Source organism: Panthera pardus, unplaced genomic scaffold, assembly GCF_024362965.1.
Source record: "Panthera pardus isolate Hobbes unplaced genomic scaffold, ASM2436296v1 HiC_scaffold_21, whole genome shotgun sequence".
Classification (NCBI taxonomy): Eukaryota; Metazoa; Chordata; class Mammalia; order Carnivora; family Felidae; genus Panthera; species Panthera pardus.
The window spans coordinates 54892079-54919978 of record NW_026526777.1 but is presented as its reverse complement, the minus strand read 5'-3'; the positions used below and the strand labels follow the sequence as shown (position 1 = coordinate 54919978).

Here is a 27900-nt window from a genome sequence, read left to right as displayed (position 1 = left end):
AACTGTCAGGGAGGAGTAATGAAAGGAGTTCTATTCTGGTGAAATTTCTTAACTCTAAGCTTCCAGACAGAGGGAAGAGTGGTTACATGTGCTTTATCGTAAGCTGAAAGAACCACATTTGCCAACTTTCCGAAGAAAATGCTTGCAATACCAGAATCCTATCACTGACAACACGGTAGAAAGGTCACTGAAACCAGCAGGGAACTGAGAACTGTAGTCAGTCAGGAAGACATTAAGTCCCGTCTCCTTCCCCTGCCTTCCAGTCTCTCTCCACTGGCAGAACCTAATAGGAAGCCACGCAGCAAAGGAGAAATGCAGTTGCTGAGTCCAACTCTAGCATCAGACAGAAGGGTATAGAGGACAGGTTGGGAGCTGAGACACAAGGGTTTAAGAATTGGCACAGTCCACCTACTGCCCTCACAGTTCACAAATAAGCTTCTACACATATGTGAACTTCCAAACAAAAACCACTTTACAGTTTTACTTTATAAGATGCAACTATTTTCCTTAAAATGAAGATGATCTCACCCTCTCCCCAAAAGGGGAAGATATAAAGTTCTAAAAGGAGCCTAATGAAGAGCAGCAACCAGACTTTCCCGCATGGAAGAACTTCAATAGTACACAGCTTGTACACAGAATAACAGCTCCCCAAGACAGAAACCAGAAACCGTGACTGTTTCCTCACATGCTAAGAGGGCCTCTGCAGGTGCGACTGAGTTACGGGTCTTGAGATGGGAAGATCAATAAGGATTATTCATGTGGGCCCAACATAATCCCAAGAGTTCTTAAAAGAGGGAGGCAGAAGTGCCAGAGAGAGAGGGAGAGAGAGAGAGAGAGGGAGAGAGAGAGAGAGAGGGAGGGAGGGAGAGAGAGAGAGAGAGGGAGGGAGGGAGAGAGAGAGAGAGAGGGAGGGAGAGAGAGGGAGGGAGGGAGAGGGAGGGAGGGAGAGAGAGGGAGGGAGAGAGAGGGAGGGAGAGAGAGGGAGGGAGAGAGAGGGAGGGAGAGGGAGGGAGGGAGAGAGAGGGAGGGAGAGAGAGGGAGGGAGAGAGAGGGAGGGAGAGAGAGGAAAGAGGGACAGACGAGTGGGGGAGAGAGAGGGAATAGAAGATGTTATACTGCTGGCTTTAAAGACAGTGGAAGGAGCATGAGCCAAAGATGATGGGAAGCTTCTAGAAGCTGGCAAAGACAAGGAAACAGACCCTCCCTTACAGCTTCCAGAAGGAACACAGCCTGGCCAGAGCCTTGATTTTAGCCCAGGAAAACCCACTTTGGACTTCTGGTCACCAGAACTAGAAGATAATAGATTTGTGTTGTTTTGAGTTTGTGGTAATTTGTTACAACAGCAATAGGAAACAAATACATCACCTATTGCCTTTTCTGAGAAAATTACTCAAGGAATTGCACCAGCCCAAACAACAACAAAACCCAATTAAATCAGAGCAAAGATTCTAAGACAGAGATCGATACAATCAATGAACCTAATAAAATGTGTGGTCAATTTTGAATAAATATGGTAATGTGATTGTGAACTACTTATAGCTACTGAAAAAGAAAAGGTATAATATAAGGAGAAGCTTTAAAAGAGCCCCAAACCATTCTAACAAAACCTAGAAGCTGGGAGCGGAAGAGTGAAGCAAGGAAGTAACATGACAGTTGCACCTGCTGGGGAGACAAGTGGAGGCAGGGAAAGTGGGCCAGAATGAGGAGGTAAAACAATGGAAGGGACGTGGTGTTTGGTATGTTAACAGAGAAAACAGATTTAAACATCACTGTTAAAATATGAAGTTAATAACAAAAAAGAGATACAAAGGGAGAAAGGAAGGATACTTTTAAACTGCCTAGTGATACTGAGGCCGGGGAGATGAGGAAAAACAATCAATCTGCCAAAGAAGTCAGGGAAAAGAGGAAAAATATATGAAATATAATGATCTATGCATAATGATATATAACATATCACAGAGAGAAAAAATGAAAATAGGATGTATTCAATATTTTTTTAATAAATATGTCTGAGCATCTTCTATGTGTCAGGCACTGTTCTAGGTACCAAGACAGCTTTGAACAAGACAAAGTCTGAGCTCTCACAGAAAAATATTCGATGGTAACAAATGCTATGCAGAGGGGCACCTGGGTGGCTCAATCGGTTAAGTGTCTGACTTCAGCTCAGGTCACGATCTCACGGTTCATGGGTTCGAGCCCCACATCAGGCTCTGTGCAGACAGCTCAGAGCCTGGAGCCTGCTTCAGATTCTGTGTCTCCCCCTCTCTGCCTCTACCCTGCTCATACTCTGTCTGTCTCTCTAAAAGTAAAATAAATGTTTAAAAAAACCCAAAAAACAAATGCTACGCAGAGAACTGAAACAGAGATAGGATAGAAAGTGACAGGGTGACTAAATGAGATTAGGTTGTCATGGAAAATCACTCTCAAGAAGTGAAACTTAAGCTGAGATCCAAATGGTAACAAAGGGCCAACCAAAGATCAGGGGGAAGGGCATTCACTGGCATCAGCGGGACTGGCTAGCATAGAAAAAGCCCAAATACGTTAGTTGTTGTAACAAATGTGAATGGTATGAATGCTCCTGTGGGGGGTAAGCTTAGGAATTCCCTGGGCCTACACCAATGGGTTAACGAGGCACAAAGAAACACAAAGTCATAAAATGCTCACACCCGAGTTTGGATAACCAGATTGGCACCCCAAGAATAGGGAGGTGCAAAGGCACCCCAAAATAGGGAGGGGTGCTGAACCCCCAAAAATATATATAGAGAGACAAAGGCCTGAAATAGAATCAGCGCAAAGGTGCCCAATACATAGGAATAACAAGATTAGATATTCAGGGTGAAAGCACCCCAAGTTTAGTACTACAGCAGAAAGCTGCTTTCATAGAATAGGGCCAGGGCAGGTAAATTGGTGAATTGGACTTTGGACCACTGCACTGCAGGCAAAGCAGCCCAAGGTGGCTTATTAACCCTGAGGTTATTCCCCCTATCTGTCTCATCTCCTAGGCTGGCAAAGATAAACAGGCACAGCGCCTCCTGTCTGCTGTTAACAACCATCTACCCATCTGCCTGGCACCTGGAATTTATTTTATATTGAGCCAAACCCCAAACACTGTGTATCCTCAAAATCCCCCTTTCCCCCTCACATCCACAAGTTAATGTTCCTAGTTTCTTTGTCTCTTTATACACACCCATCACGTTTGCAAGCCTTCTGATCTGAATAAATATGGGGCAAGGACCCTTATTCGGGGCTCTTGCCTTTTTCCCGGACATTAGCCATCTCTTGTTTTAATCCTGCTTTGCTCTTTTGCTAGACAAAAGAGAACTTTAGACTTAGAGTCTACGACATGCTCCTATTAAAAAAAAAGAACTACATGTGATTGGAGTTCAAAAATTCCAGCCAATATCTGTTTACAAAAAATTCACTTAAAACAAATTATCAAATAAAGGAAGAAAAGAAGAGGTGGGAAAAAATATATCAGCAAATTCTAACAAAAAGAATGTTAGAGTTAGCAATATTAATACAAAGACAAATTTAGGACAAAAGCATTAAACAATCAAATTTAAGATTTTATAATGATAAAATGCATAGTCCACCAAAAAGATTTAACAGCAATGAATGTTTATATATAACAACATAGTTGCAAAAGATATAAAGCAAAAGCTGCTCAAATTATAAAGAAAGAAATGGATACATTCAAAATCATAGGGAAGATTTAACATACCCTTCAGAGATAGAGAAACTAAGAAGACAAACAATAATCTAGAACTTTATATTTAGCAAATTTTAATTTCAAATATCCAAGAAACAGATGTGCCACAAAAGAATTTTAATAAATTCCAAAAACTAGAAATTACATAGGTCACATTCTCCAGGCATAATGCAGTGGAAATTAAAACAGGTAACAGAAGGGGCACCTGGGTGGCTCAGTCGATCAAGTGTCTGACTCTTGATCTAGGCTCAGGTCATGATCTCACAGTTCATGTGTTTGAACACAGAGCCTGCTTGGAATTCTCTATCCCTCTCTGTCTACCTCACTCGTGTGCGCGCGCTTGCTCTCTCTCTCTCTCTCTCTCAGAAATAAGTAAAGAAACTTAAAAAAAAAAGTAACAGAATAAAACTTTAAAACACTCTTCTAATTAACACATTAAAATGTAATGGAAATTTAACAGACTATTTAGAAATAAGTGACACGGGGAACACTAGAGAACAAAATCTGTAGGTTATGGGTCATAGCAGCACTTAAAGGAAAATGCATTTATTTACGAAATCACAAAAACCGAATATATATGAAATAAGTATTTAACTCTTAAGATGGTTGAATTATTCCTAAGCAACACACAACTCCAGAAGTTTAAGAGAAAAAGATTAATGGATAACATAAAAATGTTAAACATGAAAAACTATCATAAACAAAGTTAACTGGCAAGTAACAGATTGGGCAAAAAAATCTGCAACATACTTTCAGAAAAGGTCTGACATCTGTATTATATCAAGAGCTCTGAGGAACCAGTAAGAAAAAGACGGCAAGGGAGAAAAATAGTCAATGGAGAGAGATAGGCAATTCCAGACAGAAGAAGAAATGGCCAATGATCACATGATAAGATGTTGAAAGTCAGTAACAGTCAGGGAGATGCATTAATTAATTCCTTCAACAAATATTTCTTGAATGCTATTCTAGCTAGTAAGTTTAACAGTCACTATATTTATGAAACAGTTTATGTGCCTTAAAAGATAATGACACTAATGATAAAATATATTTATTATAGTTGTACTATAAGAAACACACATGAATATCAATGTCTTTACACCCATTCATTGAACAAACACAAGGGCTAGTGAGACACTATCAAAAAAAGAGAACAGGACACAATGAGATAACGCTTTACACCCACTAGGCAGATAATAATAGCAAGTGTCAGGAGGAAAAATTGGTGGTGAGGAGAAACTGGTTGGTAGAAGAAATGCAGAGAAATTGGAATCCACATACAGTGCTGGTAGGAATGTAAAAATTGTGCAGCCACTCTGGAAAACAATTGGGCAATTCTTCAAAAAGTTGAATAGAGAGTTACTATAATGCCCAACAATTCCACTCCTAGGTATTCACACAAGAGAACTGAAAACATGTTCACACAAAAACCTGTAAATGAATGTTCATAACACTGATATTCTTAATAGTCAAATAGCCAAGAGTCAAAAGCAGCATGCAAGAAGTCCTTAATATTAAAAAAAACAAAACCCAAATGTCCATCAAGTGATGAACAGATGTGATATATCCATATAACGGAATACTATTCAGCAATAAAAAGGAATGGCATACTGGTCTATGCTACAATATGGATGAACTTCAAAAACATTATGATTTAAGTCCAAAATGCCAATTACAAAAGACAACATATTGCATGATTCCATGCATATAAAATGTCCAGAGTAGACAAATCTATAGATTGGTGGTTGCAAGGTTGAAGGGATGAAGAGATGGGGGATGACTGCTAAAAGGTACAGGGTTTCTTTCCGGAATAATGAAAATGTCCTAAAATTGACTGCAGTGATAGTTGCATAATTCTGCAAATATGCTAAAAACCATTGAGTTGTACACACTTTAAAAGAGTGAATTGTATGGCATATGAATTTTATCTCAATAAACCTGTTACTAAAAAAAGTGGAATGGGCAAGTGGAATAAAACTTTAAATAAAGTTTTAAAAAGTAATTTATAGATTATTAGAACCAGTTATCAAATTTCACCATCTGGTAACTATTCAAAAGGAGGTCTCTATTTAAACAGCCAATTTTGTTCAATTCTGATTCAATACCCTATTTTTACAATAAATCATAGTAGTAATCAACCAACAACAGTTACAGTTACAAGTCTCGGTGGATTGAGACTCTGTATTTTATAATTTTAAGTCTATATATAAAGTTTATTTTACAAGCAATTAGTCTATTGGTGGATTATACCTCCTTCAAGTAAAAACTACAGAAAGTTAGGATAAAGGGAAGACACATTTCCTGTATTATACTAAAAGACACTTTTAAATTGTAAGATGTTGGGCAGAGTGAATAATAGGAGGTTCAGAGCTTATACAAAAAAGGAACACGTAAAATGAAGTCAGGTAGACTATAAGCTCTATATGGGCCCTCCAGTTTTTAGCACAATAGCAGGTGGTCAATAAATGAATCAGTAAATGAAGGAATAGCAATGAGATAGGAAGTGAGCAAGGGCTTTAGGTTGCTGGATAAAAAAGAATACCACTAATTCCTTCCCTAATAAATATTTAGTGAGTGCTTATTCTAAAAGTAACCTATCTACAACATTCATATCAAATGCTGTCTTCCAAAATTCAGATTTATACACATCTGCATAGAATGTTCTGGGATAAATAGGAAATTGAACATTATATAAAAACTACTCTGGACTCCGAGGACAGTTACAGAACAAGAATTCTTTATCTGCAATTTCAAAAATCTAAAAAGTTCTGAAAACCAAGAGGCTTTGTAAGTTTAGAGCCAAAACTCATTTGGAGGAAAACCTGGCCTGAACTGATGTTAGCTTTATTTACTGATCAGACATTTCTCTGAGAAATACTAACATACTTGGAGGTGCTGCTCCAGACACTAAAAAGGCTGTTATATAAAATGCACTTAACTACCTTACTAAAATCTTAAAAACTCTCAATTCCAACCAATTTTGGCCCAGAGTTCTGAATAAGATCCTGCGTATTTAACATTCTCTTTGAAAGACTAGAAAGAAGCAGTGAGCATAATCTGATCAATAATGGATGCAGGATTCAAATGAATCACCCATCTAAGGAACATATACTTTTAAATATTTACTATGAAGAAAAAAATATAAAGTAGAATACAGCCATAAAATTTAGATTTTTCTAAAACAATTTACAAAAGGAATGAAAGCATATTTTTAATCTGTTTAAAAACTGAAGATTCTGAACTTACCCTTTCACTTTTCACAGAACCAGTGACATCATCGTCATTTAGGTGGCGCTTGAACTTGGGAGGCATATTTTTTACTCAAGAGGTACTTCTCTGTTTCCCAGCAGAACAAGTATTCGCCACCTTAAGGGAAAATGCATGTCATCATATTTGAGACTTGAGGGTGAAAGCTAAAGTACTTAAATAGTGTTCAAAGCCTTGTATGGTGGAGCCTCCTTGACTTCTCTGACTTCAACCACTGCCTTCCCACTTGCTTCATTCTGGGTGATGCTGTCCTCCATGCCAGGCCTTGATACATAAAAAAGTTAAAAACTGTGAGAAAATGGATGTAACTTGTAACTTGTGAAAGAGAACATGTGGGGGAAATCAGTGATTTTTTTTTTTTTTTTTTTTTAATATTTATTTTGAGAGAGATGGAGCACATGTGCGAGCAGGGAAGGGACAGAGAGAGGGGGAATCCCAAGCTCCTTGCTGTCAGTGCAGAGCCCAATTCGGGGCCCGATCTCAGGCACCGAGAGATCATGACCCGAGCCGAAATTAAGACTCGGAAGCTAAACCGACTTCTGAACTACCCAGGTGCCCCTAGTGAAAGTTTTTATAAAATTAAAGAGCAGATTGCCTAGGAGTGGGGGAAATTTGGAGAAAATGAGGCATTAAATGCTTTAAGAGTTTAACCTGGAATTAGAAGACAGAACACTCCTAGTTCTCTAATTTTTAGTTAGTTGATTAAACCATGATTCCGTTTCAAGTGTGAAATAGTGATTTCTAGGCTTCTGCATGGAGTTGGCACGGTCAATCAGATAATTCATGCAAAAACATTCTGTAAATTATAACACCCTATTCTAAAGCACAGAACTAGGCTCTAAGAAAAGGGATGTTTATTAAATACTGTGTTAAACAGAGCCAGGATGCTGTTTTGAAGGGTTTTTTTTGGTTGTTGTTATTGGTTTTCTTTGGTTTTGGTTTTCTTTTTTTCCTACAGAAAGTTTCACAGCTTTTCATATGCTAATATGCATTGTGGTTTTCCAAGAAAATGCTTGAGTATGCAGCTTATTCAAAATTTCTGGAGAAAAAGCTGACATGCAAACATGAGTTTTCAGTTTCTTGGATTAGAAGATGGATAAAAAATGAGAATAGCTACTAGCTAAAGTACTGAATCTTTTACTATGTGGTATGCACTGTGCTCAGTGATTTACACGTGTTTTCTTTTAGTCTATGTGATACTCCTTTAATGTAGGCACTAAGAAGCTAAAAGAGAATTTAATTTGGGAAAAGTAAGTAATATTCCCTCTACCAATTGAAACAGCAGACACATAGACCCAAATTAACCGATGGCTATGCATGATCACTTTTAATATTTATTCAATTAGCTGCCTATCAAGTTACACAGTTCTGTTCTAGAAAGACCACTTCCCTATAAACAACCCAGCAGCCCTCTTTCCCCTTCCATAAGAAATCACCTCTAAGATCTTTAATTAGGCATCAGTTTGCTAGTTAACATATACAAGCCCAGAGTCCAGTTTCATAAACCAAGTAAAAGTAATATTTTAAGGTAGTGTCCTATCAAAACAAATTGATACACTTTTCTTTGATAAGAAATGCTTCTAAATCAGAAATCTAATCACTTGTAACAAAAATCAAATTCTTGCTACCTAAGTAACAGTTCTAGAGTTCATCCCACAATATTTCTGTCATGTACATCTGGCCCATTTTATTCCTCATACTTTGATTTCAGAATAATTCATTCACACAGAAATATTACAGACTCCAGGAAAAAACAGGAAGCAAGTGAAAAATCTGAGCTTTTAATTATACCTGTATGTTATTTATATTTTAAACCCAACAAAGGTGCTTCTTTAATACCCCCCAAACAGGCAGACTTACATCTTTATGAAATTTACAGTAAAGCTACAAGTTTAATGATGAGCAAACACCATAATCAGGTCCTATAATCCAAGGACCACCTCACGGAGACAAGAAAAGTGTCTGACAACAGAAAAGCCATCAGCAAAGCATCAGGCAAGATTAACTATGCAACTGATGATTTGTGTCAAATAACTAGTAGAAATAAAGAATGCTCAGAAATCAGGCATATATTTCTACCTACACTTTCCCTGCAAAAATTACACATGAATTCAGGGATTTGTGTCTGGGTAAATATGTAAATAAGAGAGCTTTCATCATGCATTTCACACTGAGAGTGGAAGAGCAATACACAATTCACTCTAAAAATGTCACATCACCATATGCTTATGTCATGACCATACGTTTACAATTTCGTGTATATATATTTTTTAAGAGGCAGCAGTTTTCTATTCAATGTCTTTACATGTAATACACCTCTAACTTGTTTAGCAAACGTTGGCCTCTTTTTTGCTTTAGGCACAGAACAAAAACCCCTATGTATTTCATTTCACACAAAGCTTGAATCTGGGCAGAGGGTTCCCTTTTCCCCGCCTCCATTCCCTTCTGACTCCTCTTCCTTATCTCCATCAACAGTCTTGACTGGTGCAGTTTCACGGAAATATGTGACTTGGACACAGCTTGGAGATGTTACAAAAACTATCAAACTGTAATGATTCACGTCACCTGGACGTTATAAAACACGCCAGCAGCGTTGGCGCTTTCTCCCTTGACTTTAAATAATGAAACAAATCCATCCCCTCCAGCAAGTAGCTCGGTCCCCCGCCCCCCCTCCACCCCAATTGTCGCACCAGGCCTCGTCCTCCGACATCTGCTCCTAACTCTGGTCCTTTCTACCCCAAGATACCCACTCACATTCCAGGGTGCCTCCCACTCTTCTCAAACCCTCCCCACGCCCTCCACTGTTCCATCTCCCAGAGCACCCTTCAATTGCCATTCTTCTCCCCCTCTCCCGCACACCCCCGTCCAGGTCGTCCTCCTCCACGACACCTGGCCCGAATCCAGCCTTTCCCCAGTCGGGGGTCCCTCCCCGACCCCCCACCCCCGCCCCAGGCGGGTCTCGCCGCCCAACGCGGACGTTGGGACGCGGCGGAACAGGGGCGTCGTCTCCGTTTCCTTCCTCCTCACATCAGCCCCTCCCGTCGAGAGGGCCGGCGCCAGTACCTGAGTCTCCCGGGGAGCTCCGGGCAGCTCTCCGGGGCCGACAGCAATGGGAGGGCGGGGGAAGGAGTGGGAAGCGCAGAAAGAAAACGGGGAGGGGGAGACTGTGGACGCGGACTCGGCGTCGGCCGCTCCGCCGCAGCTGCGCCCCCGCTCATCGAGCCGATCGGCGCTCCGCGGCCTGGCGCCGGGCGAGGGGGCGGGCCCAGGCGGCAGAGATGGTCGAAGGAATCGAGTGAGTGGAGCGCCTCCAGGGGAGGCGGAGGAAGCTGGGAGAAGTCCCTCAGGGCGCGCGCTGTACAAGCCCGGGACTGGGGTGGAAGAGGCTTTTAGGAGAGGCTTTAGGCGCAGCCCATCACCCTTGGCTAAAGAAACCGAGTAGAAAACAAGGGGGATGGTTCGCAGCCCCGGAACTACTTCGGATTGTCCGGGCCTTTCCGGAAGCTCTAAGTGACCCCTTGTTTATCGTTGCAATTAGACTAGCAGGGAGATATTGAGGGTTGCGAATCCCACCTCATTTTAGACGTTAGGAATCTCTGGTCTAGATTTACTTGCGGCTGCAAGCTAGTTTGGGCAGATTTGGGACGAGGACTCAGTGCTCTTTCCCCTGTATTCTTTTTAACCTAAAATAACTAGGTCCAGACACCGGAGCCTTCAGGTTTCAGGTAGGAAATCACCCTTGTATGGCCTGTCCACTGTTCTTTTCACCCTTCCCCTTCACCCCCTCAGTATCATATTTAAACTTCCAAGCCTGAATTAGGTGGGCATAGTAATCCAAAACCATTCCAGACTATGCTTTTACGGTCCCTTGTTTCACTTAGCCATTCCTCCCACACACGCCGCTGCTGGACTGTTTTACTCATTCCCCCACCCCGATCATTTGTGCATTACGCATCTTTTTCACTTAATACGTGTGGGTCCCTTGTTGATACAGCGTTGCAGGCATTTTCCAGTTAAAACGTACCTAACTGGAAGATGCCCTGGCTGGGATGACTCTGATTATCTAAAGTTCAATCACCTGGAAAGCTTTAAAAACTACAATGCCCAAACACTACTTTGAGATTCTGATTCAATCATCCTGGGATGCTGAGAAACAGCCGTGGGTTGTCAGTTGAAGTTTCTGAAAACCTGGCGTTAGACTCGCTGTGAGTTTACTACTCAGACCCAGGCTGACTTGGAAAGACACCACCCACCTAGAAGGAAAGCTTCTTACAGTTTCTCTGCTTAGGCATAATGGTGACACTACCCTAGACCCCACAGATGACCCAAAAGTTATTTCCTTCTTCCACAGGTGATTTTACGTCTGTAAATCTGCTTGTTATGGGGTGTCTCCTTCCTTTGGTGCCTTAGCCAGTTAGAGTCTGAGGCACTTACAGCATCAGCCTTTCTTACTTACACAACTTAAGAGTGTGATTGAGCTGTAGGAGCACCTCACTGTGTAACTTGTATAACTAATTCTTTTTGTTTTAACCATAATTCTTTAGTTCTGCCAACCATTTTGGTAAGATTGCTTAGGGGAGGGGTAATGCCAGTCCCACCCCTTAATCACCTGAACAAAGTCCCTTTGACTCTCCCCTATATTTTGGAAAGGGTAGAAAATGTCACTTTACAGTTACTATGCATCAGATATACCAGTAAGCCTGAAAGGATATAAACAGCACTGGATGTAAGGTCAGAACAGGGTTCCAGGCTCACCAACTTGAATTATTTGGTTATTTTTACCCTATTTTCTCTTTCTTGAGCTTCAATTAATTATTCAGATGTTCATCTTCCAATTTTCTTATAATTTCTCTTTCATCTGATATATTTATTTTCTTGAAGTAGGCTTCCCACCCAGCGGAACACAAAGCGCCTGAACTCATGACCCTTAGATCAAGACCAGAGCCCAATTCAAGAGTGGAAGGCCTAACCGACTGAGCCACCCAGGTGCCCCTGAGCATCTGATTGATTCTTAAACTTTCTATTATTCCTCCTGTTTTTAGCTCACATCATGCTCAGAGTTACCTAGCACTTCTAATTCCCGAGCCTTATTTATGCAGGGTTTAGCCGTGTAAATCAGGTTGCTTCATGGCCTGCTTAGGATTCTTGTTTCTTAAGTCTGCTAAAGTAATTGTCACTGATTCATCTACTTTGCAGGTTTCAATATTTTGTTGTTGTTGTCTCTGTTCCCATAAGGCAGAAAAAAAAGTACAAAACAATTCTAAGCATGTGAACAACTGTTCAAAATCAGCCAAAATGTAAATCAAATACCATTTTTCATCTATCACTGACCGGGAAGGAAGGAATTTAGCAGCAGATCTGCAATACATCCTCTCCCCTTATAGAGGAATACCCCTAGAAAAGCAAGCAAGCATGTAATTCTTAGAAATATGGAATAACAGACCTCCTGACAAACAAACTAATAGTATTTGCTAGTAAGGAGAGTTGATATGTATGGAATTCCTTCAGTAAGATATTCCTGGGCTGGGACTGTTTATGGTAAACACCCCCGAAATCTGTGGATTTGAGGTGCATGACTGGAAAATATCATGTAATTTATGTAACTCAGCATGTAATGGAGATGTTCCAAAACTGAGTTGGTTGCTTCTGCGTAACTGAGGTGACTACATACCTTATTTAGAAACCACATCTATGATCTTAGGCAGAGGTGCACCCAACGCAGGAAGAAAGGACCTGGGAAACAGCACTGAGTCCTGAACCTCTCCCTATTTTGTGCCTCTTGGTCAGTGGTATCTTTGAAATTAGTAGAGTTTAAAATGGTAAGATCTCTGATTTCTGAGTCTAATTTGAAAATTTGATCCTTTTGCTAGCTCAATGGCAAAGATTAAAAAGTTTGACAACAAAGTGATGGAGATGTGTACATGCGGTATTGTGGTGTGGGAGGTGGGAAGAACAAGCTTTCTTCAACACTTGGTGGAAGTATAAATTGGTACAAATTTTTTTAAGTTCAGGGTGGTAAAACACGTCAAAAATTATATTAAGTTCCTTTTGACCTAACAATTCTATTTCTAAAATTTATCCCACTGATATACTTACCCAAGTTGTATAAAGGCATTTTCTAAGAATATTCTTCAAAGGATTTTTGCAACAAGCATGGGAAAAAAAAAGAAGCTTTAACTGTCCAGCAATAGGAAATAAGTTTGGAATATCCATTTAAGGTAACAGTATATAGTGATTAAACTGAAGTAGATATACATGCACTCACTTAGAATATCTCTATGTGGTTTTAAAATATTTTATTTTATTTTATTTATTTATTTATTTAGAGAGACAGGGAGAGAGAACACGTGAGCATGAGTGGGGGAGGAGCAGAGAGAAAGGGAGAGAGAGGATCCAAAGCAGGCTCGGCATTATTGTGAGATCATGACCTGAGCCAAAATCAAGAGTTAGACGCTTAACCAACTGAGCCGTGCAGGTGCCTCTCTGTATGTTACCGTAAAGTGAGAAAAGGTGCAGAACAGTACATGGACTCTGCTTCCATTTGAGCATCACATACAAAAGAACCCAGAAGGGCTGAGAATCTGGCATGGAATTTGGCATGAATTGTGTCCTCCCGAACCCCTCCCAATTCATACGCTGAAGCCCTAACCCACAATGTGACTGTATGTAGAAACCGGGCCTTAGGTAGATAATAAGGTTTAAATGACGTTGGTCATAAGGGTGACGCCCTAATCTGATAGGGCTGGTGTCCATGTGTGTGTGGGCATGGAGATGAGGCCATGTGAGGCCACATTGAGAAAGTGGCTTGCAAGCCAGATGAAAAGGTCAGGAAGAGAGGTCTCACCAGAAACCAATCCTGACGGCACTGTGGTTTTGGACGTTTAGCCTCTAGAAAATTTCTGTTGTTTAAGCCATCTGGTCTGTGGTATTTTAACAACCTCAACGGACTAACACAGAAAGGAAACCTTTTCTCATTGTGTGGTATTTTGTACCATTTGTATACTACAGGAGAGATTCTCTTTCCCACTGAAATTGAGACCAGATGTTCATTGGTTAATTTAAAAAGTCAGGAGGCACCTGGGTGGCTCAGTCGGTTAAGTATCCAACTTCAGTTCAGGTCATGATCTCATGATTTGTGGGTTTGAGGCCCACAGTGCAGAGCCTACTTGGGATCCTCTCTCTCTGCTGCTCCACCACTCACTTGCTCTCTCAAAAATAAACAAACATTTAAAAAAGTCAGTTAAAGTGGTAAGGATTTTAAAAAGCAGATATACTTTAATCTTTTTATTTTGACTCAAAGGTTATCATCATACATTTACTCACTAATCTTTGAACTAGGGCCAAGACCTTGTATCTGAAAATGAATCTGTTGGTTGGAGTGCCCCAGTGTCTTTATTATAAATTGCACTGCTTAAATTGTTTATAATTCCCAGAGCATGGGACTCCTCGGCTTCAACTATTATCTCTACGAAGAAGAATCCAAGGAAGAATGTATTTAAGGGAAAGGGCACTTAGGAGAAGGTAGACGTTAGAGATAGGGAGAGCAGTCCATGAGAAGCGGTTGGAGCAGCAGACGTGACAAGACAGGGCAGTGTCAAAGAAAGAGGAAGGGTTATTAGCATCAAACTTCATGGGTGCCTGGATGGCTGTTGGAAGAGCATGGACTCTAGATCTCAGGGTGGTGAGTTTGAGCCCCACATTAGGTGTAGAGATTAATAATAATAAAAAAAAACTTAAAAACCCCGTTAAAAAAATAATAAAAACTTCAGGGGTGCTTGGGTGGCTCAGTCAGTTGAGCATGCAACTCTTGATTTTGGCTCAGGTCATGATCCCAGGGTGGTGGGATTGAGCCCTGTGCTGGGGCTCAGTGCAGAGCCTGCTCAAGATTGTCTCTCTCCCCCGGGCCCCTCTCCCCAGCTCACGCACGTTCTCTATCTCTCTCTCTAAAATAAAAAAAATAAAAAGACTTCAGAGAAATTGGTGGGGGGTGGAGGAAAGTGGGAATGAAGGCTAGAAAAAGCCATTAGATTTGCTGACTCACAGAACATTATTGATTTTCAAGAAGTATTTCAGTAACATTGTGGATGTGGAATGCATCTTGTAAGAGTTATTTTTTAGTGGAATTGCAGATTATAGATTCCACTTCCAAGAAATTTAATTGTAAAGGGAAATGGCACACTAAATTGCAGTTCGAGCAGCAGCACAATCAAGGTACTATCAGAAATGACCAAGTTATACATAGGAATGGGGAGTAAGGAGCCACAAAGAGAGTGAGACTGTAATGCAAAATCAAAACAGAAATAAGGATGGGTGATGTCCCTTGCAGAGGTGGGAGGATCAGGGTTAGAAGAGTACCAGAGGTATGTTCTGGGCAGGATGGAGAGAGAATCCTTTCTTGGAGGCAAGAAGAAAGGAAGTGACTGATAAAGATACAGAGAAATTTTGAAATGGAAAAGAGAAGAAGTTAGGGAAACTCATCACCTAGAAATGTTCAGTAAAACTCAAGAGTCAATGTGAAGGGTCAAGGAAGCAGTGTTATAGTTGGGAGTGTAAAGAAAATGGAGAAGTTTTGGAACTTAACACAGTGAACAAAAGGATGGCTCAGCAGCTGAGAAGATCCAGGCTAGAATGGTCATTTTGACTGCTCCTTTAAATCAAGGATGTGGACTTAGATTCCTTTTTATCCTCCATCATATCTTGCACAGTACAAGCACACAATGAATTTATTGAGTGGGTTATGCTTTTTAAAGTTTGCTTTTGAAGGAGCAAAAAGATGCAAGAAAGAAGAAAATAAGAGAAGTGATAGTTAGAGAAAAGTTTTAGCATTCCCAGGGCATGGGGATCCTACAAGCACTTAACCTGCTGCATGACTTCACGGTCACTAACTTTCAATACCAGTTTCATTTCCCAGGCAGCAAACAAGGAGTAATCTCTGCCTCCTTATTATCTTCTAAGAATATCACAAGCTCTTAGTAAAACAATATTTATACATTCTTGTCACCTTATAAACAATATAGAGTTTTTCCATTTTTACAGATTTGCTTTTCTCTGAACTGTTTCATTGTTATTATAGCTTGACTAGCAAGAGTCTGGCCTATTGGCACTGATTTTCTTTTGGCATTTCAAGGTAACAGGAGGGGAAAAAAGAATATGAGCAATGTAAGTTTGTGACTCATAAAAATAAAATCAAGAAATGAAACAGAGGCAACGTGATTACTTTAAACCTTAGTCAATATCATTGCCTTTAAATATTTAAATAAATATTGATTTTGGGATTCCACAGTCATTTCAGCTCATTATTCAAGTCAAGTTACACTTGAACTTCATTGGCATTTCAAAATGCATTTCTTGGAGACACTTTATCTTTGTATCTTACTTATAAAGTGTAAACAAACAAAATACTTTAATTTTAATTAGCATTAACTAGAAAACAACTTTCTGAATCATCCATAGCTTGCCATATCCTATCCAATTTTCCCCTATGTTGTGGTAGATTGCATGTCTATTTTTCATCATTAATAATAAATCAGTTTTGGGGTGCCTGGGTGGCTTAGTCAGTTGGGCGTCTGACTTTGGCTCGGGTCATAATCTCAAGGTTTGTGAGTTCGAGCCCCGCATCCGGCTCTGTGCTGACAGCTCAGAGCCTGGACCTGATTCAGACTGTGTTTCCCCCTCTCTCTGCCCCTCCCCTGCTCATGCTCTGTCTCTCTCTCAAATAAACAAACATTAAAAAAAATAATAAAGCAGTTTTCCTTCTGGCTCTACTTATGCTTGTTGTTTGAGTTTATTGAGCATCCAACTCTCCCCACTTGAAAAGAAAAAAAAAAAAGAATTAACAGAAAAATTCACAGTATCTTTTCTGTGACTCTGAATTCATCACATCTGCTTGGAATGTATACTTTAATGTTAAGCAGTCCCAGGACTGGAACATGGCATATGGGATTAACTATAGGATATCTGTCTGGGATCAAACTCAATGATAACCATCCTTATGGAATGTTTTAAGGAAATTCTTTGGCAGTCACTGAACCCCTGTCCCCATCCTTCATAGATAGAGCAATAAGTTTTCCAATTACTTTCTAAAATGTCATGATAGTATACTTGAAAACATACTTGTGCTTAGAATTATTTGGAGAATTCTTGAGATATTATTCTTGAAAAAAGAATGCATCTTTATGTTCTGGAACCTATTTACTGCAACACAGTATACTCTTTTTTTTTTTAAGTTTTATTTATTTAAGTAATCTCTACACCCGAAGTGGGGCTTGAACTCAGGACCCCGAGAGCTCTTCCAACAGAGCCAGCCAGGTGCCTCAACAGTATATTCTTGAAGACAAGTGTATGAACTTCTATTTTAAAAGTTTGGTCTTTTGGGGTGCCTGGGTGGCTGAGTCAGTTAAGCATCTGACTTCGGCTCAGGTCTTGATCTCATGGTTCTTGAATTTGAGCTCTCCATCTCTGTGGTCAGCACAGAGCCAGTTTCAGATTCTCTGTCCCCCTCTCCCTCTGCGTCTCCCCAACTCGCATTCTCTCCCTCTCAAAAATAAACATTAAAAATTTTTTTTAATTAAAAAAAAAAAATAGAAGTTTGGTTTTTTAAAATGTGTGTATAAATCCTCTGAGTCTGCACTAGTTCTTAGGGCTCTGGCACTGACAACAGGGCTCCAGAGCTGCAGCTGAGGCATATGCCCCAAAGCAATGGCAGCAGCCATGGGCACAGACAGATTTCCTGCTTCCTCATTTCCCAGGCCCCCTTCACTTCAGTTCCTGTATTTTTGGTTCCAGAATTTCCATTAAAAAGTAGATTCTAAGTCTCCAGTGAAATTGTCCGTGTTTCATCTATTTTTATGAACATTTTAATCAGAGTCCTTGTCTGTTAATCTAATCCTGGATTAGTTATGGGCTGGATTCTATTGTCTATTTTTCTCTTGGTTTTTGGTCATAAGACTCTTATCTTGGCATACCTAATAGTTGTGTTTGTTTCTTTTTCTTTTTTTTTTTTGAGAGAGAGCACATGCATTTGGGAGGAGGGAGGGAGGGAGGGAGGGAGGAAGGGAATCTCAAGCAGGCTCTTCGCCCAGCACATATCCCCATGCAGGGCTCAATCCCATGACCATGAGATCATGACTGGAGCCAAAATCAAGAGTCAGATGCTCAATCAACTGAGCCACCCAGGCACCCAACCTAATAGTTTTTGATATTCAGTACTGATTATTGAGTATAAAATAATTGAGTATTAAAAATGGAATATAAAATACTGAATGTAAGAAATATTGTGTATGTATGTGATATTATCCTCCAAAATCTTCTAACGAAGATTCACTCTCATCTCTGCTGATAAAGATGCTAAGCAAAAAGCCTCTGAAAAACAGTGGTTTGATCATCTCAGCCTCCCACCCCAAAACAGCTTTAGAATTCAGCAAAATTTTGAGGAGAAAAATATCTGAGTCCCTCAATTCATTACTGTTTCCTTCTCCCTGAGATCCTGGCTCTCTAAGATTGCAGTTTTGTCTTTCTGGTCCTGGGAAACCCCAAAGTGTCACTGGTTTGCTTGTTTGTTTTGTCCCCACAACAGTCCTCGGCCCAGGCAAAGCCCAGATGCTTGCTCAGGAGCTTTCCCTGCACCCGAAATCTGTAAGCGTCTCCAGGGCAAACGCAGACCACCTTTTCGCAGTTCCTTCTCTGGAATCTTGGCCCTTTCTGTCTTCCTGCTTAAACAGTCTTCTGACTGCTTCATAGAGATGTTTTTGGTATTTATCTGGTTTTCTATTAATTGTTAGAGGGAGCAATGGTCTGTCTCAATTTACTGCATCATACCTGAAAGGGAACTTTATCTAAGCTGCGCTTAAAGTACTGTAAAGGGATAAGCTCATTTGCTAGCAACTATGCAAGAAAGTAGAGAGGGTTTTCTAAACGGGAGAGTTTCTTAGGTCCTCCCAGACACACCTCAGTACTCAGAAGTCATCACTTTTCATGGCTTCTGACTGGGGGAGAGCGAGCGTGAGAAGAGGATTCTGGTTTCTTCTGGCAATGAAGGCACGTTTAATCAGAGATCCTTGAACCAGCTCCCCTTCTGCCATAGATCACAGATTTCTTAGACAAGAAGAATCTCCTTTTACTTCATATTTCTATCTGTACGTAGGGTATATCTAAACCTCTATATGTATGATATATATGCATTTATCATTCCTATTTTCCTTTATTAGAGTTGTGAATATTATTTTCATTTTTAATCTTTTTCTTTTAAGCAAAGAAAATTCTGCATCACTGCTCACACTCATTTCTAAGCTTAAGACATGATCCTTGAAAAGCTGGGTCTTAGAATCACAGTCACACTTCACTGAGTTAAAGTAATATCACAAATCACAGTTCCCCACTTTAGATGCTATGGTCATTGGGGCGCCTGGGTGGCTCAGTTGGTTAAACGTCCGACTTCGGCTCAGGTCATGATCTTGTGGTTTGTGAGTTCGAGCCCTGCGTCAGGCTCTGTGCTGACAGCTCGAGCCTGGAGCCTGCTTCGGATTCTGTGTCTCCCTCTCTCTCTGCCCCTCCCCGACTTGTGCTCTGTCTCTATCAAAAATAAATAAAATGTAAAAAAAAAAAAAAATTTTTTAGATGCTATGGTCACAAGTATACATGAACAGTTCTGTAGAAGGAATGGAATTATATCATCCAAACACCTTTAATAGATGTATTTCAAACTTTCTTCAGAGAATGAAAAGTTAAAGTGAAATAATAAATCTCTAACAACGTTTTTCTAAAAGAATGTAATCAGGTTTTCGCTAAGGACCAAGCAAGCCTTTCTGGTTTATTCTTTGCATAATTATAGATTCAAAGCAGTAACAAAAGCATAGGAGAAATTCTCTTAACCACGAAGAAACATTCACAATGCTCCTGTTAAGTGACAGGCATTGTGCACCAAGAACCGTTGCCAATCTGGTCAAGTCTAGGGACCTCTTATCACAGTAACATTTCTAAATGCATCAAAATAAAATACACAGCGGCACCTGGGTGGCTCAGTTGGTTGAGCATCCGACTTCAGCTCAGGTCATGACCTCACAGTTCGTGAGTTAGATCCCCGCATCAGGCTCTGTGCTGACAGCTCAGAGCCTGGAGCCTGCTTCGGATTCTGTGTCTCCCTCTCTCTCTGCCCCTCCCCTGCTTGTGCTCTCTCTCCCAAAAATAAATAAACATTAAAAAAAAATTTTTTTTAAATAATAAACTACACAGAATTGCAAAGCAAGGCAATTTATAATGCTATAAAATCTTTTAAAAGTAAAATTTCTGATACACTAAGGTATGTGCTTTATTAACTCCTTAAACCACAAAATCTAGTGTCATACTCAACATCTACCATGATTTTGAATTAGTAACGAGCATAAACAATATTTAAAGATATCTATTTTTGTTTTTTAAATAATTTATTATTTTTTAATTTAAATCCAAGTTAGTTAACATATAGCGTAGTAATGATTTCAGGAACGAATTTAGTGATTCATCACTTACATATAACACCCAGTGCTCTCCCAACAAGTGCGCAACCCCCCACCCAACACCCTGACAATAACCTTCAGTTTGTTCTCTGTATTTAAGAGTCTTTTGTGGTTTGTCTCCTTCTCTGTTTTTATATCATTTTTGCTTGCCTTCTCTTGTTCATCTGTTTTGTACCTTAATTCCACATATGAGTATATTTCAAGATATCTATGATTGTAATGTGATACAAAAATCTTAGTGATTCCAATTGGTAATAAAATCACAGGTACAGCTAGTACTACTGACAGGGTTTACTTTTGTGGAGAGGGGTCTCCGTCTATAGTTGAAGGAAATGCTAAATTTGTTAGAGGTTAGTGGAAATAAAGATATAATTTTTTCCCCATCGAAGTCCACAGACCCTCTGAATTCTATTCATGGGTCCTCAAGGGTCCCCAGATTCAGAACTCCTGTTTTAAGTATTCCACCCTCTCCCATAAGGCATGGATGGCCCTAAGGATATCATGAGTTCTGAGCAAAAAACAAACAACTACTTCTGTACCTGTTTGTCCCAGGCATGAAAAATCCTACTTTTTGGTAAGGTTGCTCTTACTGACTAGAATACAGGGGTTCTGCTTACTAACATGCACATACTTGCCTTGCCCAGGGTCCTGTACCATCCCTGAGAAGCCTGGAGTTAGATCAGACTTGAAAGGTCATCTGGGACAATAAAAATGTCTGTCCCTAGAAACTAGAGGTATGTGCTAGGCCCTCTGCCAATATGTTACTGCATCTGATTCTCACGGCAATCCCATGTTATTATTCCCAGCTTATACAGACTCATTTGTTCACTCACAAAAAGTATACTGAACGTTTATTGTATATCTCTTACTAAATTAAATTGTGTGCCTTAAATATAAGCACAGCTGCTGTCTTCAGACTTTATAGTATAGCAGGAAAGAAAGGCAGAAATAAATTATATGTTGTGATAAATGTTTTGAAAAGAACAAACAAGTGGCTATTTCAAAAGATAGGGCTGTCGGGGGGGGGATTTTTCCAGGGTGGGGTGGGGGTGGGGTAACATTTAGGCTGAAACCAGAAATATGAGAAGGAATCAGTCATGCAAAAAGCAGCAAGAACAAAGGCTCTTAGGCAGGTAAGTTTAGTATGTGTGTGTATGCATGTGTGTATTTAATTTCCTGATTTTTAAAAAAAGTTTTTTTAAGTAAGCTCTACGCCCAACAAGGGGCTCAAGCTCATAACCCTGAGATCAAGAGTCACATGCTCTACTGAATGAGCCAGCCAGGTGCTGTCCCTCTTAACCACTTTTTTATGTTTATTTATATTTGGGGCGGGGGGATGGGCAGAGAGAGAGGGAAAGAGTGAATCTTAAGCAGGCTCCGGGCAGTCAGTGTACAGCCCAACATGGAGTTCTATCCCATGAACCCTGAAATCATGACCTGAGCTGAAATCGAGAGTTGGACACTTAACTGGCTGACTGAGCCACCCAGGGCCCCCCTCTTAACTATTTGAAAGTGTACAGTTCAGTAGTGTTAGCAATAGCCACATTACAACAGATCTCTAAAACTTTATGTAAAACTAAAACTCTATGGCCACTGAACAACTCCCCATTTCCCTCTCTCTCAAAACCTTGGCAATGACAGTTCTACTTTCTGTTTCTAAGAATTTGACTACTTCATATACCCCACTCAAGTGGAATCCTATAGTACCTGTCTTTTTGTGACTGGCTTATTTCACTTAGCACAACATCCTCAAACATTATCCATGTTGTAGCATATGTCAAGATTTCATTCACTTTAAAGGATGATTAGTATTCTACTGTATGTAAATAGCACATTTTCTTTATGCATTTGCACATCGGTGGATATTTGGGCTGCTTCACCTCTTAGCTATTGTGAATAGTGGGACACACGTAGCACCACTGGGTGGTGGAGAAGCCAGCAATGCCGTCAGGCAGCTAACCCCAAATTGGGCTGTCTGCCCTCCATTTCCAGCTGCTGTCTCAGAAGGCCTTTTTCGGCTGGGATCCCTGCGCTCACGAGGCTCAGCAGGTGGCTGTGCATGGGCAGCCAGAAGCCAGGAGGAGGGCAACTGTGTGGAGAGGCGACAGGGGAGCAGGCTGTCCCGGCCACAGGTATGTGGATAAATCCCAGATGCAGCCTACTCCAGTGTGCACACTCGCCTAAAGGGAAAGCTAGAGGACTTCTAGACTTCAGGGCCACCGCCTGGGGCAGTGTTCAACAAGAGACCCCTGGAGACCTGATTACTGGTAAGCCCCAAGCGGCCCCCATTGGCGGCCAGTCCAATGGGAGACTGACTGCTGCCTGTTGAGAGCAGCTCCCTGAGAAAGATTTGTGGTGGCTGGTGGGCTCTCTCGGGGCTGCAGGCTTGGCAGGTGGTCTGAGACCACCCTAAACTCCCCAGGCCTGGAGGGCCCAAACTGCCTTCCGCAAGCAACCTGGGTGCACACTGCGCCCCAGCCACCCACAGCCAAGGCAGAAGGGATGTGGACCTGGACCAGGCCCAGTGTCTGGAGAGGCCAGGTCGCCAGTGCAGGCTCTGAGGGGCGGGGAGGCACGTGCCTCATGCTCCTGGCAAACATAAACCTTCCCAAACGTGCAGGTTCCTCCTGGGGGCAGAGGTAGAGGAATCTGGGCTTCACAGCAGGGCAGGGACTACTTATAAAAGCCCCCAAAAGGAAACAATCGAAATACCAACAGCAGAATGGAGAAGTGAATAATGAATGTGGTATGGCCACACAATGACACTGCACAGCAATATAAGGTACAACTTAAACACGACACTATGGGTGATTCTCACAAACATCATGTTAATGAAAGAAATCAAAGAATATATTCTGTAAGATTCCATTTATACAAAAACCAAAAATGGGCAAAACTAAGCCGTGCTGGCTTAAGTTAGGAGAGTTGTTATCCCTGAGAGGAGGATGAGTTACTGGAAGGACGAAAGATGACTTTCTGGACTTCTGGAAATGTTCCGTGTTTGGTGCCCAAGAGTGGGTGTATTCAATTTAGGAAAATTCATCAAGCTACACACTTCTGACATGAGCATTTTTCATTTGAAAAGAAAAACAAATTTAAAGGACCCACCCCTCCTCCCTCCCCAACCTTTGTCTTCCTACCTTCGGGAGTCAAGATGCTTTTGACCTTCTGCAGGAAAGGCTGGTCCACAAAAGCCGGCGGCGGACAACTCATCCCCAGTGTTGGGTCCTTACTGTCTACGTCAAACATGATGACGCTGTAGTGGGGCCGCACTGGGAAAGAGAAGCAAACAAGTCTCTGCCTGACACCACTTACACGTCTATACCGCATCTCCCCTGTGACCTGTGGGGGCCGCGAGCGGCTCAGTTAGGATGACGTGGAGGCTGTGGTTCGCCTGTAAGGGCACTGATGTCACTGTCACGGGAGTCGTTGTCAGTCAGGGTTTTACTGTGAGCACCCCACCTGAGAGGGCATTCATCTCATCTACTTCCACATTTGAAAGCACTTACCAAAGGCTTCCAAATAAATTAACGGGACCCATCCTAGCATGATTGCTACTTGGTTGAGAGTCTATCTATATAGCAATTTTCAATCCCAACAGAACATTAGATTCACCCTGGGAACGTCCTAAATACTTTGAGAACCTGGGCTCCATTCCTGACCAATTGAGTCAAAACCCTAGAGTGGGGTGGAACAGGTGTGAGGGGAGATGGGCAGCTTCTGGTGTTTTTCTTCAACCCCCAGGTAATTCTAAAAACATTCAAGAAAGAAAGATTTTGCTAAATGGGTGAGAAAGTACTGATGATGAATCGGATGTACTCCTTGCTATGAAGAAAATGGTTTTTACAAGGAATAAGCCTGCAATGCTACTGATTTTTAGCAAACTTTGAGACTATGATAATGATTATTCAATAAGTAATAAATCATGACGTAATCGGCACCTGGGTGGCTCAGTCGGTTAAGCGTCTGACTGCGGCTCAGGTCATGATCTCGTGGTTCATGAGTTCAAGCCCCGCGTTGGGCTCTGTGCTAACAGCTCAGAGCCTGAAGCCTGCTTTGGATTCTGTGTCTCCCTCTCTCTCTGCCCCTATGTCTCTCTTTCCCTCTCTCTAAAATAAATAAAAATATTAAAAAAAATAAAATTAAATAAATAAAATAAATCTTGACTTAGGACTCCCACAAGCCTGTTAGTATCCACAACACAGATCTCATTTTGGTTTCTTAGACATGTTGGCTCATCAAAGTCCAAGGACGACCATTGCCCACATTTGTAGCACTGAGCCCTCCAACAATCTGGAAGGTGGCTATTAGACATGATCGCCAGGCTGTTCAACACTGACCGACAGGCAGTCACAATGGCAACACATCACGCACGAAGTGCCTGCCAGGAGCCTAGCACGGTTTTAAGTGTTTCCCATGTATTGGCTAGGTTGGGCCTGGGCCCCCACACTGGCCCCAGACTCAGACAGGTAACCTGTGAAACTCTGATATAGTTCAGTTCAGTTTGCAATGACCGTGAACGCACCATCTGTCCACCCAGCACCAAAGGACTCACCCCCGGCATCCTGATTTGCCACACCCTCCTGGGAGCTACTCTAATCCAGCGAGAGCCAGAATATCAGGTGTGGAACGGGCAGGCCAGGAAGGGTGGGTGGCCTAAGCTCCCCAGGTTCCCTTAAGCCTGGACCAGCCTGACTGACTTCTCCCTGAGGGACACACACTCCGGAAAGCACCAGTCACGGGAGCCTACATGTAAAGTGGCAGAAGGACCAGTGGAGCGACTGCAGAACATTAACATGCCTTTTGTCCTCCGTCTGGGATACGAATCATTAGAGCAAAACGGAGCCTTCACTCCATCAGAATCTCCACAGCATCAATACAGGACTTTGGGAAATGATCGTGGACAAACAGGGGGAGGCTGCCCCCGCCCAGGCCTACCACCAACAATGCCAGTGGGGTCTCTGCAATAAAGGAAGAAAGCATCATTTTACTATCTTCTCATGAACAGTTTTGTACCAGCCTCGGGGAGAGTAAAGAGGGCAGGGGGAGTCGGATCACTGGCTCTGCCCAGAGGATACAAGATTTAAAGGCCTAGCTTCTCCGTCTCATCCCAAAAACGCAGGAGCCAATCTGACATCTACATCTGAAAACTCAACCTTGGCCTCACAATCCTTCCTTTACTAGATCCAGAAGAGGAACCAGTACATGGTTCTTTGGGGACCCTTAAAGTCCCAAGGCACTCAGCTGACATCATACCAAGAGTCCCCACCATGAGCATTATTAGATTCCCCCCCAGGAATTGAGAGGGACAACAGCCAACATCTTGCTCATGATCACAAGACAGTGTAGATGCAATGCCCTCTGCCCAGCTTTCAACTCAAAGGCCACAACTGCCCTCTCAGACACATCAACCAAGTGAGGGCAATAAATCCAAGTTCCAGAAATCACAGGAAAACAAAGGCCCACATCCTAGTCCTAAGTACAGAGAAACCACAGAAAACACAGGGGGATAGAAGTAGGCAAGAAACAAGAAAGAATCACCAAAAGGAGACGTTAAACATAGATTAATGTCTGAGGATTAAACATAAGAACTTACACTCTAGGGACACACATCAACACCAAGACGGGCCAAAAGTACAGGGTGTTTCAATAAGATATACTCAGGACTCTGGGTGAAGACAGTGACAATCTAGACAGGAACATGAACATTTTTGCTACTGTGGTCAGATCCAAACCTGTTATTAGTAGTACAGCTATGATTATACTACCCACAATAAGGTTTTTTTTGTTTTTGTTTAAGTAAAAATTCAAGAAAGAATTGCATCGGGTGCTCAAATAATGCGTTACCGAAAGCCAGAAATTCTCCTAGTGCAAAGGTATTTCTGGAGTCATGATTCTTAAGTGTTCTACCTGGTTACAGGAGTAGATACATATGCAAACACTCACCAAACTGAAATACTTAAAATCCGGGTACTTCACCTATCTCATTGAATATATTTCATCGCCTTTTTAAATAAACGAACAAAAAAAATTTAGACATCAACACATGCAGCCTTTTCCAGATTACAATTTGAGGGGAAAGTAACTGGACACTTATGAACTTAGAAGATGGTTGGAAAGAAGAAAGATAAGAATGTATGTGCCTTTGCTGGTCTGTAATCACTGTTCTCAGACCACAAGACAGTTGACGCTGATGACTTCTGTAATCTTACACGCCCCTACTGTCGGAGGCAGTGGCATATGAGAAACTATAATCCTTTTCTAACTGAGGGTCCCGATACCAGGGTTCTGGCCAGCAAAAACGTCAAAGATTTGCCATTCTATTAAAGAACCTCCTGGGGCCGTTCCATAGATCACAAAACATTTAATTCACTTTTTCTGAAAATGAGGTGAACATATAAAGATCCCCCAAACCATTAGTGAAATGCAACTGGTTCTCCCTAAGAAAAACATGAATTTCTCAATTCCTAAAAGGACTTTCCTTAAAAGCTAGAGGTAATACGCAGGAGGGGACTATAACTATGAAGAAGGAATCTAAACAGGGAAAAAAAATAACATATCCAGAGGGAAAGCAACCATTCCAAGTGTGGGCAGATTTCTCCCCCCAATTATTCTCATCTTTTTTCTCATTTTTCTAAACAGGAGAAAAAATTAGGAGAAAAATACATTTTCCCCATAGACTTTTCCATTTCCCTTCCCAATCTTCACATCTATTTCTTTTTTTTAAAGACTTTATTTTTAACTAATCCCTACACCCAAAGTAGGGCTTCAACCACAAACCTGGTATCACGAGCCGCACATTCCACTGAGCCAGCCAGGCATCCCTCACATCCATTTCTTTGTAAAGACTTTCAAGAGTATTTACCAATCACCAGGGACCCCTTATATCGCAGAGATGCAGGTCCTGGAGAGAAGGTCACAAATGAACTTCCCTACAGGATCTGCATCTCTGATGAACCAACAGCAAAGTCTCAGCAAAGTCTGCCAGGAAGAATCAAACACACATTCATCTGTAAACACAAGTCAGCCTAGTGAGCAGAAGCACAGGTGAGAACCAGGGGTCTAGGTTCATCTTTTCAGATCTGTCACTACTGCAAAGAGCCTCCAGGCACCTTGGCTTTCCTATCAGGAAGGATAAATTCCTTACTATAAAGTGCCTACAAAAAAGTCACCTGTCAACTACCCTTCTGAGCAGGATGGAACAAGACAGACAGTGTCAATGGACAACACATCACTCTTTTGGCAAAAACTTTCAGTTTCCTTACCAGTAAAATACCAGGCCAGCAATGGTAATGTCATAAAAAAGAACCTGAGCTGTTTTGGCTCTTTTCCATTCTACACTCGATGATTCTAAAAAGCAAAATGGTCAAGGAGTGGTCAAGGCCTACACAAAGAGGGAAAAGAGAAACACAGTCTGTACAATCCACAGTAGAA

At 41.4% G+C, this 27900-nt stretch overlaps 1 protein-coding gene across 2 annotated transcripts in view; it reads right to left on the bottom strand.

The window, feature by feature from the left end:
- The window catches only part of VAMP4 (vesicle associated membrane protein 4), a 41263-nt gene extending 17525 nt beyond the window's left edge, over nt 1-23738 (bottom strand). The window contains exons 1-2 of one of the 2 annotated variants that reach the window (XM_019424762.2): nt 23607-23738; nt 6953-7072 (exon numbers count right to left, since the gene is read on the bottom strand). In XM_019424762.2, the coding sequence (XP_019280307.1) occupies nt 6953-7018 (66 nt within the window). In that variant the 5' untranslated portion in view covers nt 7019-7072; nt 23607-23738. Of the gene's footprint in view, nt 1-6952; nt 7073-10036; nt 10224-23606 lie in introns of those variants that run through there. The other variant, XM_019424752.2, reaches the window with a different exon arrangement.
- Between the last annotated feature and the right edge of the window lie 4162 nt (nt 23739-27900).